This window comes from Callospermophilus lateralis, chromosome 5 (genome assembly GCF_048772815.1).
Source record: "Callospermophilus lateralis isolate mCalLat2 chromosome 5, mCalLat2.hap1, whole genome shotgun sequence".
Lineage (NCBI taxonomy): Eukaryota > Metazoa > Chordata > Mammalia > Rodentia > Sciuridae > Callospermophilus > Callospermophilus lateralis.
This window is the reverse complement of record NC_135309.1, coordinates 17,614,620-17,626,625: the sequence shown is the minus strand read 5'-3', so window position 1 is coordinate 17,626,625 and position 12,006 is coordinate 17,614,620. Positions and strand designations below refer to the sequence as shown.

Sequence of the window (12,006 nt, the reverse complement as noted above, 5' to 3'; positions counted from 1 at the left end):
GGACAGGGCCTGAGAGGAACAAACAGAAATAACAACCGTGGCCACTATCACTAGTAGTTTGTGGCATGCTCTTATGTGCCAGGCACTGGGTTAAGTGTTTCCTATACACAATACCCTTTAATGTTTCCAAATAGGAATGTTTCTGATACATGCTTCAGAGTTGGATAAACAATCACAGCGACCATGACAAGCCAACAGTGTGGCAGGCACCGTGCAGAGTGCTCTGCCTGGATTGCCTCAGGCTACATCCACAACACCCCTACATGCTGATCTGCCCTGCATTACAGGTGTGGAGTTGAGGCACTAAGGGATTAAATAGACTGCAATCCAGAGCAATGCAGTAACACACAGAGCTGTGCCAGCAGAGCCGGAATTCAAACCCAAAGTAGGCTGCCTACGGGGACCAGGCCCAGACTACCTACGCAGGGCTTTGAACGCTGGCCCTTCTTAGAGTCCAGGCAAAGGGTCCCACAGTCCTGAGCTGCTTTCATTTTCACTTTTGAGGGGGAAGAGAACTCAGTGACAACAAACAGATCTGGAGACAAACGAAATAACAATGGAAATGGAATGCAATGCAAAAAAAAAAAAAAAAAAGCAGTAATAGAAAACCCAGATGATCTGCAAAAGCAAAACTCAATAATGATCCTACCAATACATATCAATTAATACAAGAGCAGCAATCAGAACCTGAGAAGAGCACAGGGTGATGCTCAGAAAGCCCTGATTAGAAAGTCTCCTGGTTAAGTGTTCAGGATAGCCTGTGCTTTTTCATGGGCATGTGCACAGTAGGAGTTTTGCAAGGTTGCTAAGCAACGCCTGGCAACCAGACTGCAGAGAGCATCACTCAGTAGGAGTCTTTCTTTGGTTATGCTAGTAAGGCAATGATTTTAGTTCATGAAATCCAAATTTTAGATAACCTTACTATCTCAGGTAATTGGTTACCAGTAAGTCACCCTTAACCATTCATTAAAATGCAAATCTGTAACTGCCCACCTCTCCCTTTAATACCTATAAAATATTTGTATTTTCAAGGCTTATAAGCCCTTCATTCAACACATTTTTGTTGAAAACTTACTAAATGCTAGATATTGTTCTAGGCACTGAGGAAGAAGGTTCTGACAGCTCACTGGTGGGTTATATCTGGAAAATCAGTAAGACTAAACTGGAATTCTACTTTCAGGAAAATGAAAGGCAGACATAGGAAATCAATAAAAGGGGGTATTTGGGGAAAGATAGAAGGAATAATCATTGAAAGAACCCAGAGAGGTGCAGCAATCTCTTCCAAAAATTGCCTAGCACCCTGGAAGCAGGTGTATGTGCTGCTCAGTAAGCCATCCAGGAGAACACTGCGCTTCCCTAAAGTCCACATCACAGTTGACCCAGAGAGGCTCCATGATTCACCAGCTTGTCCCTGGTCCCCTGAGCTGGCCCTGAGGCCTGTAAGTGTCAGAACACAGGGCTTGGCTGTTGAGCATCTTGGAAAGTCTCCCACTTGACCTCTGGACCTCTGTGGTCAAGTGAGGGAAAGCCTATGACACGGTGTCGGTTTTTATTGGACCCAACCACCAGCAAAGTTCCCCGTCATCTGGAGTGATGGAGAAAATTAAGTTACCACATTCTCACGTTTCAGCCTCTCGCCGTTCTCCTTCGCAAACAGGAAATGTTTATTTAAATACAGCAGTCTCCAGCATGTTCTGGAGCCAAGCGAAAAACCAAAGATGTCCACTCTTGCCCCAACTCCACTGCTGAGGCCACCACCTCGCCGTGGGTGAGAAGTGGGCCTCTGCCCAGAGGCAGGATAGGGAGATGGGGCCCTGCGTGAGAGCTCATTTTCATGTGCGGCCTCTGTTTCCAGGCTGACATTGTGGTTGTAGAAGAATTACATCTGTAGGCTCCATTTGTACTCAGAAGGGTAAACGCAACATCTGTTTGCTCTGTGCTCCGTGGTAAATGTTTTGTTTCAGGCACTGCCATGGACTCTCCCTCCCCTCTCAGAGCCTCTGTCTTTGCTGCACAGACAACAAATGACACTGAATTCTCCACTCTGTTTATTTAGCTTTTTTGTGGGTGTCACCTCCTCATGGAGGAGGAAAAATAAAATCATCAGTAGTCTATAAAGACACAGTTCCTTTTCCATGTGATATGCTAACATTATGGAACACAGATCCCCAACTCTAATACCAGCTGAACTAGGAACCACTCAGGCCCCATGCCAGGCATAAAACTAAGTCCAAGTGGAGACTCACCCCACTCAGGTTTTCTCTAATGTCATACCACAAGGTTTCTGAAAGTCAAAAGAATCCAGGGAAACAACCACACACACATACCTCTTCATAAAAGGCTCTCTGGGAGGCAGGACAGCAGGAATGGAGAATGAGGAAATGCCTCTTCTTTGTTTGAAAGTACAATTTCAACATGTGAAATCAGCACACTAGATTTTCAGAAGGTCCAGAGCATCCACTGGCTGTGCTGGCAAAATTGGTACCCCTGACAAAATGAGCCCTGAGAAATTTAAAAGGCTCATCTAAGGAAGTTTCCTTCCTCCACCCTTTGCTTACATTCTTTAAGTTGCAGGGCTGGCTTCCTTCTGTATATGCAGTGGTTTTCCGACAGTTACTGGAATGCAGCAGAAGCTCAAGACACGTTTGGTGAATGAATGAAGGGAAGAATGAATGAGAAAGTCCTCTCTGAAGAAGTCCTCAACATATCTCTAGAATTAAACAGCCCTCAAGTGTATGCAGAATGGAACGCTGTGTCTGAACTCACTGAGATGGGGTTGAGAGTGAAGGGCTGTTGAAGGGCTGACCCTGATCTAGCTTGATCCTAAAGGCTGCCTCCCAATTCTAAGAAGGAAAAAGACCAGATAACAGACCAGCCTTGGCAGCTCCACTACCTCCTTGTACAGTAGCCAAAGTGTCACCAGTGACCAGAACTGAGCCAGATGAGATGCAGGTATCTTCAAGCATCTCCTACTTTCTGCCAGTGCCTGTCAATGACCAACTGTGACAGCAGGCCCCTGGGAATGCTGTCTTCACTGTTTCTCCAGTTGTGGAGCAGATGGGCTGCTCTGAGCTGCCTGGATCTCCTGGCAGAGGTGGCTGGATGGCACCCTAGCTGTGGTGCCATGCCTGTAGATTCTGAAAACTTCCTACACACCAGAAGGAGAGGGGCCCACTTTCCTCAGTTTGCCAAACATGCCACATGATTGTGAAGACGGGGGAGGCGCAGTCTCAAGAACCCAAGCCGGACAGCGAATGTCAGGATGAGCTGAGTGTTTTTAAGATATATGGAAGCAGCAGCGGCAGCAGCTTCTTCTAAGATGCAAGCCCAGCCTAGACCCTCCCAGGACTGTGTATGTGCAGATAAATCTTGGCCTAAATGGAGCCAGGTTCCAGGAGTCAGCAGACTGGTAAGGGCTGTGGGCTCGGGAGCCAGACAGGCTTGGACTCAAAATACTTTAGCTATGCAACCTGGAATAACCGACAAGATGGCTAGAGTGTAAAATGGAGTAATAAGCACTACCTGTGTAACTAAGAGCACTGTTTGTTGTAGAGATTCAAGGACATAATACACATACGCAAATGGAGGCAGAAGAAGTGCTCCTGAATGTGAACTATAGTTATTACTTCACTAACTCATGCCATAAAAATATCACTAAAACGAGTTTTTCATTGATATGGTCTATTATAATATCTGAACAAAGGAGCATAAACCTGGATTCTGACCCTCTTATGGCCATCAACTTGCTGTGTTTCCCTGGGCAAGTCATTTCACATTTCCAGGCCTGATTTTCTAAATGTTAATGAAGACTCAGCTCTAGCCCTCTAGGATTGTATGTTTCAACCCAACAGAACAATCCTTACACTTGAAAAATAATATTTCAAACCAAAGGAAAGCACTAGGAACAAGAAAGTCATTTCTATTGAGTTTTTGCCCAGAGTGACACAAAAAGTGGAAGAGAGAAGGAGGTGGGGTGATAGGAGGTGACTAACAGGAATAAACATTCCGGGGCAGTTCATCCCATCTCCAGTCCCTTCCAGCCCAGTCAAGAGCCAGAGGGAAGCTCAATGGCCCACCCCTAAGACACGTGGAGGAGACCGGAGGAAGAGCCATCCATCCAGGGAGTCTGCCATTCTAGGGCAAACCCTCACCCACTCCTCAGCTGGGTTCCCAGGCCGACTCCCACTCCCTCCCATTTCTCCCTCCTTCCCCACCCCACCCCCAAATGTGGACTAAGAGGAGCCCACCCTGGAGTCCAAGTTTTGAATTTGGTCTGAGGATCAAAATGATAAATGTTTCCAAAACGTTGACATATGAAAAGTAAATATTTGGTTGCACAATTGGGGTTAAAACGAGGGTCAATCCACCCCCCTCTCCAAGCTCCTCTCCACTAGCTGCCAAGCCCAGGATCCGAAGCTGAGTGCGGTTTGTAAGATTATAGCGCTCGGTCTCATTTAAAGGGCTGTCAGCATTTCCATTCTCCGGCCCGTTTGGGGAGGCATTTATAACCTAGCCATAAAAAATTCACCAGGGCTGCAACTTGGCATCTCCGAGGCTGCACTCCAACAGGGCGGGTTTTGCGATCACCCACTCTGAATCCGTCCGGTTCTTCAGAAGTTAGACCTTCATACACACTCAACTTTCCTTGCAAGGGCAGCCAGCGAGCAGCTGGCCCATTTTGGTCTCCAAACCGGTCACAATCTTGGGGCCCTCTCCAACGTCTCCGCGTCCTGACGCCCCATCACTAAAGCTTTCTCCTTAGCCCCGCTCTGTAAGGAGCGAGGGACCCCTTACACCACCCCAAGATCTCCAGACTGCAATGTTCTCTCCTTCCCTCGCCTTGTGTCAGCGTCCTTCTCGCAAGCTGTCAGAGGGCCCTGCCTCTGGGGCCCTCACTCCCGGAGATGCATCGCTCTCTGCCCATCTTGGGGGCTTTGAGACTTCTCTCTCCACACCTGCCCCAAGCCACAGCCCCCCAACGCAGAGAACGAGGCATCTGATTAAGGAGTCAGGGAAAACAGACTTGCATCCAGCGCGGCAGAGGGGAAAAGGCAGGATCAAGCGCCCAAGGGCCCCTCTGTGTTACCCAGGTGGGTGGCCCGTGCGGGGCGGGACGGGGTACTCACAGGCGCTCGGCGTTGCGGGGGATGCCCCGGGGAACCGCTCGGAGGCCCAGCCCGTGGCAGTCCACGCTGGCGGCGGAGCAGGTACACTTGGTGGGGCAGGCGACGGCTAGGGGCCAGCTCAGGACGCTCGCCAGCGCCAGGGCCAGCGCCAGGCGGGCGCGCACGGCGGCGCCGGCCCCTGAGCGCCCGGGGGCCATGGTGCGCAGGGGCCCGCTCCCAAAGGAGGCTGCCTCGGTGGGGCAGGACGCGGGGAGCGCGAGCAGGCGCGCGGGGAGCGCGGGCGGCCTGGGAGCGGGCGGTGGAGTTGGCGCGGAGGAGGGGCGAGCGCGGCGCTCAGGCGCACGGGGCGCGGGAGGAGCAGGGCGCGCCGGGCGGCGGCGGCAGCAGCTCCATCGGAGGGGCTAGAGCTGCCCCGCTGCACATCGCTCCAAGTGCCCAGGTGCCGGGCGTCCTTTGGCCCGCGTGCCGGCCCTTCGGGCTGCGCGCTGGGTCGGGGAGCTGGGATGAGCGCGGTGGGGCACGGCGCCCGGGGAGGTTGGCTCGGGGCTGGGCTCCGGCGTGCGGCGGCGGCGTCGGCCGGGGTACGGGGCGGCCAGTCGAGCTGGCCGGCGTTCGCTCTCTTCATTCACTGAGCAGGGCAGACACCCGAGACGCGGGGCCCACCCTCCTGCCCCCCCAAAATGCCAGCTCCGCCTCCCATTGGCTGCGCCGCGCGTCATGTCGACTAAGTTGGGAACTTTGCTGGAGCGACCCAGAGCCAGGAGGGAGGAGGCAGCAGAGGAGCTGGAGGGAAGGAACCGAGGAAGGAAAGGGGCTCGGCCCCGGGAAAGAAACATTGAAACTCATTCCCCCTTAGGAACCAAGGACCATAGGGCTGGTAGCTCTTTTTGTTGTTGTTGTTTTTGTTGTTCTAGCAGTGAGCTGGACACTAAATCCCAGCACAGCCTCGAAAGGGGGCTTCTGAACACCCTCGTTTTACCAATAAAAATTCAAAGCTCAGAGAAGTGATTTCCCAAGGTCATACCACTAGCGTAGCTAAAATCCTGACACCTCCCCCACGAAAGTTTCGTCCCCACTTCACCCAGTACTCTTGGCAAAGATTCAACTGCTACCTACAGGACTTATTGACACTGCACAATCACATGTGTTACTAAAAGTGGTGGTCCCTGTTGTTGAGGTCGCTGCTGGAAAACGCGGAAGAGGCCTGTCCTGCCTTGCCCAGACCCAACTAATGCCTAGTATGCTGCTGAGAGTGGTGAGGGCGGGACTTGGACCCCTGAATTGACAATAGCAGGTTCAGAGTCCTTGGAGCATCTGCCTCCTGTCCGGTGACTCTGGGCCAATCGCGTAATCCGTGACCCTTTGTTTCCTCAAATCAGGTGGCCACAGCCCAGTCTGGACCCAGCTCCGAGTTGCCTAGAGCATTAAAGAAAGGAAAGTGTTTTTGCAAGAGTCGTTCGCATGCTGGACATCCATCTCGTCTCCCCTGAAGCCTTGCCTTCATTCTTCCCGTGCCCGCTCTAAATTGGCGCGGTCTGAGCTTTTCCAGATGCCGCTGGGGAGGGGCGCGTTAGAGGCTCCATAAATACTTGCAGGAATGATTTTGTTTGTTTGTTTGAAGGGAAAGGGCAGGAACTTGAGGAAGTATTGCCCAGACTTCGTTGAGGTCCACTCACACTGGAAAAGTCTGAATGAGCCCTGAGTACACAGTCACACACACACAGTCACACTTTCAAACACACCCACTCACATTCACAACATATACACATGTGCACTTGTGTGTTTGCACATACACTCACACACACAAGGGCAGCAACTGTGCTCCTGAGGGCCCCTCCTTTTTTTTTTTCATATGAATGGTATTCTGATTCCTTCTTCCTCATTTTCCTTCAAGGAAACTTCCAACTACTTGACTACATCCTGTAAATATATAGTAGAGGTGCAGATTTTATTATACTTAGCAGATTTTCAGAGTCTTAGCTCCAGGCACCCAAATATACATACACGCATGTGCACATACTCCCATAAGCACTCCAGTCCCTATGATATTCATTAACATATTAGGTGTAGTTTAACTGCTGTTATTCTTGGGAACAGTTTCTTTCTGCCCACATGCTGTTGCCATCGCCCTCTGGTGGCCAGAGAGGGTCTAGGCTCTGGTCCTTAGGGTGACTTCAGCCTTTAAGAACTCTAAACATCCTTTTCCCCTTTCCTCTGAAGCTTTCCTCCAAACCTTGAACCAATTTAGTACCAGGACTGAGGCAGATGAGAGATCCGGGCAAGAGCCCAAGGGCACAAAAGCATCTCAGACTGTCTGGAGCAGAAAAGGGTTGGTTTTTCTTTGTTTTCGCAAATGCATGCATGCTAGAGCATGTTTGTCAACCCCCTTCAGGCTGGGCCTGGGTCTCAGCACAGTGGGGGGCTGTTTCCATTTAAGTTGCTAGAGGATTTCATGAGCCTGATCTTTAAGTGATTTCATAGGCACTCGAATGTGCTGTTTCCTGGGAGCAGTTCAGAACAAATCACAGGGGTCCTTCAGAGTCAGTCATCTTTAAAGAAGGGCCAAGAGGGAAAGACAGGAGATGTACCGAGCACCTGGCTACACAGAATCATGGATTGTTTGTCCAGCATTTATACAGCATTTATATTCTGATGGCTACGGATTTGGGTTCCACATGTCTTTTCATGGTGGAGGTGGGGGTGGAGGTTTCCTGGGCAAAGATCAAAGTCCCCCTCTTAAAGATTTGCATCACAGATGAGTATGTTTAAAACCCTGAGAAGTCCTATAGTAGGAAACCTGTTTAAGGTTTGTTGAAGCCAGTTTCTCAGTACATGTGCTCCCTTTTCATGTTAACGTAAAATTTTCTTGGAACATACTTTAAGAATCCCAAATATAATTCAACCCTCAGAAAACTGAGTTTCAGGGAGAGGTGGGCATGTTTGAAAGAACACCCAGCTAATTACTAAGAGAGCCCTGGCTAGGACTTAGGGTTCTCAGTGCTGAGAATGGGGGTCTGTCCACTCCCCAACCTGATTCTGGGCATCTTCAGAGAGTGTCAGCCTCCTGGTGGAAGAGTTAGCTCTCCTGGACAAGTCTGGGTAAATGCTAAAGAGGTCAGGCTCTTGGGAAGAACTTTCTATGTCCAACTGCCAAAGATAACTTCATACTCTGTGGTGTGATTTTCAGAGTCCCACAAAGGGCTCCTCAGCCAGCTCTTGGATTTTTCTCTTTTATTTTCCACAGGCTGTTGAAAAGCAAACTAACCACCCATTTACCCATGAAAATCCATCACAAACTCTCCCCTCCACCTGTTTTTTGTCTGTCTGTGTGAGGTACCACCATTCACATGGCCACCATTATCAGTTGAGGTTTTCTGGTTGTAAGCAAGAGAAAACAACTATAACTCATTGAAGCCAATCCCCTACCCCCACCCCACCACCACCACCAAAAAAAAAAAAAAAAAAAAAAAAAAAAAGAACTTTGAATAAGGCCTTAGGTTGCATACAGAACCTCAGGAAAAACTGAAGGAGGCTTCAAATGACTAGATCTAAGTCAGATTTCCAGATTCCCAGGAAGAAGCTACCTATCCACTGGCCTGGCTTGGGTCATGCCATCAGTTTTGGCCAGAGAAAATAAGAATAGGTGGGTGGTAGTTTCTATGGACACAACATTCAGTTGTGCAGGTAGCGGTACTGCTGTCAAAGAAAAATTGGATTCTGTTAGCTAAAAAAGCAGATGGGGTGTGAAGAAGGCAAACAGCTGGAGAGCATCCCCCCTCCCTAACAGCATAGCCATTTAGGTCCTGCATCCTGTGACTTCTTCCCCTGGGCCCTCTCTTGAAACTGGCCCCTCTTTGCCTTTGGTTCTCTTGCTGTCATTCATATCCCCATTTTATGAATAATTATTGCTCATCTTGGCCTCCACATTTATATCTCTGACTTCATATCTGAATTTTTTAGCTCTGTCCAGCTATCTTTGCCCTGATGATCCAGGGATCTTTCTAAAAGCAGATCTGACAATACAATCTTGAACTTTAGAAAAGATTCCTGCCTCTTCCAGTTCATCTGTTGGTGCTCTCACACCCACTCAATACCTCTCCTACAATGTGCTTTTCCACTCTCCAACCTTCTGACTCTTACCCACCATCAGTTCTGCGGTCATTCCTCCAGGAATCCTTGCTGCTCCAGAAAATTAGATTCTTGAAGACAGTGACCCTGTATAATCCATTTTCCCAACATCTTATTATAAAAATTTTCAAATGTCTAGAATCCATTTTTTTTCATGCTTAATGCCTAGAGGTACAAATAAACCTTTGATGATTGATGAATGCATAAATGTACAAATGACCTTCCCCGTCAGCTAGCTTATTTGACATTCTCCTGTTACAGGTTTATTTATTGTGTTCAGTGCTATTTAATCTTTGGGGGGAGAGGAGAGGCATATATTCTTCAGAAATATTCTTGCACACTCTCACATCCTCCTCATTCTCCATTCTGATATCTACTTCCACCTCATTGAGACTACTCATCTCTGCTTGTCATTCTCTAAAAGATTCTCCAGATCCACCCTAGATCCATGGTCAGAGGCAATTCTGTTCCACAGGAAGCTGGTCTCTGCAGACCATGTCACCTGCACTCCCTTGGGTCTGATCCAAAGGAGGGAACTGACTCAGGGAGTCAGAGGAGAGAGCAGTGCTTCCTCCACACAACAGCAGTTTGGCAGTGGCTGCCTTCCCTGCTGAAAGTTATAGTTCATGTTCAGCAGCCCTCTCCTCCAGCTGTCCATCTCCTTAATAACTACTCCTATCTTCTGTCCTCTTTAGGGGTAGGAGTCAAAATAATTTTCCATTATCACTAAACCTCATGCAGTTCCCATCCTGGGTGATTCCTTAATCCCATCTCACCTTCCCTTCAGTCCCTTTGCTAAACTTTTCTCATTGGCTTCTTTGAATCATTAACTATTTCCTTCCAGAGACCTGCAACTGATACCATCTCATTGAACCACCCAGACAGGTCTCTGGGGAGTAGGTGAACAACCCACTTAGAGATTGAGGCTATGACTCCTGTTAAACCCTCCTGGGGGAGAAAATGATTCATGTATGTGACTTCTAGGTCATTCCTAAAGAGCAGAAATTGAGGGAAAGCTACATCAGCTGGACCTGGAGGACTAGGTTTTCCCAAACTCAAGTGTTTCTCTCTATCTCCTCTGCTAGTCTACTGAACCTTTCCAAGGGCAGGATATACTCTAGATAGATAAATATTTGGTGAATGAATATGAATAACCAGAACACAATAACCTATCCAAGAGGAAAAGATAGAACAATTAAAAACTTCTGAACTCCAGATCCACCTGTATTAGACAAGTGTGAGCCTACCTCCCATCCAAACCATGTGACTGGGTGTTGGGATTTTCTTCTTCTCTTATGATCTTGCCTCCCTTAATACAGGGACTTTCTAGGGGTGGGAACATGACTGAAAGGAAACCATCAAAATCCTTCTCTGGGATTTTACCAACAGGAACTAAAGAAAAAAAAATCTTGTCCTTTGTGGTTAAAAAATTGGTTACATAAGAGGAACAGGTGTGTTTTGATTTGGAAGTGAGGTATACCCCAAAAGCTCATGTGTGAGACAATGCAAGAAGGTTTAGAGGAGAAATGATTGGGTTAGAAGAGCCATAACTCAATCACTGAATTAATCCCCTGATGCAATTAACTGAGTGGAAAACTGAAGGCAGGTATGGTATGGCTGGAGGAGGTGGACCTTTGGGGGATATATTTTTGTCTCTGGCAAGTGGACTCTCTGCTTTCTGATGATCATGTGAACCACTTCCCACTGCCACACTCTTCTGTCCTGATGTTCTGCATTACCTTGAGCCCCAAGGAATGGAGCCAGCTGTCTATAGACTGAGACCTCTGAAACGGTGAGCCCCCCAATAAACTTTTTCTCCTTTAAAATTATTCTTGTCAGGTTTTTTAGTCACAGCAATGAAAAAGCTGGCTAAAACAAGGCAGGAGTGGCCAGTCTTTCAGCCATGTAGCCTAAGGTGCTGTAAGAAAATGCACTGGACCAATTTTTCCCAGGTCTGAGTGGCAGTCAGCTTAATATAGCAATGAAACAAGTATTCATTGAGAACTGCACATATTCCCAGGAGAAGACGTAGACACAGCTGCCAAAAACCCACTGGGAAGACAAAGTAAGATATATGCAAGAAGAAGAAATATGTGGTATATAATCAAATGCTAGCTGATGTAGGTCAGATAAGGAAGTGCTACAGACACCTGGAGAGAAACCACTGGGAGTTGCATTGAAAGGACTGAGGAATGCAGTCTGGCTTCTGAAGATGCTGGGGTTTGGTGAGGTCAATATGAGATGAGAGAGAGAGAGAGAAGAAGAAGAAGGAGGAGGAGGAGGAGGAGGAAGAGGAGGAGGAGAAGGAGGAGAAGGGAAGAGGGAGAAGAGAGAGAAGGTCTTGGCATCCACAGAAACAAAGGCAAGGATATAGAAACAGAAGCATGTATGAGGTGGGGAGAGGGCTTGGGGAAAAATTTGACAGAAGAGAGTTTGGGGTACATTTCTTTTGGCCTCAGAACCAATATGGAAAACAGACTTTCGGCCTCTGATTTGTCATAATGTTTGGCCACTGTGCTTTAGAAACTGGAGGCTGTGTGCAAAACCTGACCTTGAGAGGTCATACAGATTGGAATCCCCAGAAGGAACCAGAAGTGTGTCCTCAAATCAACTTTGCCCTGGCCTGAGAGGGGGCCAGATGATCTAGGGAGCTCTTGTTTTCCCTAAGCTATGCAGCAAAAGGCAACTCAGCCAGGTATGGGGTCAGACTCAAGGTCCTCAGGGTCACAGTGCTGACCTGAGAGGCCTGGCA

At 48.3% G+C, this 12,006-nt stretch overlaps 1 protein-coding gene across 1 annotated transcript in view; it reads right to left on the bottom strand.

Annotated features, from left to right (window-relative positions):
• Positions 1–5,728, bottom strand: part of Slit3 (slit guidance ligand 3) — a 568,745-nt gene extending 563,017 nt beyond the window's left edge. Inside the window, exon 1 of the mRNA XM_076855688.2 lies at positions 5,127–5,728. Within this exon, the coding sequence (XP_076711803.2) occupies positions 5,127–5,323 (197 nt within the window). The 5' untranslated portion in view covers positions 5,324–5,728. The remainder of the gene's footprint in view (positions 1–5,126) is intronic.
• Between the last annotated feature and the right edge of the window lie 6,278 nt (positions 5,729–12,006).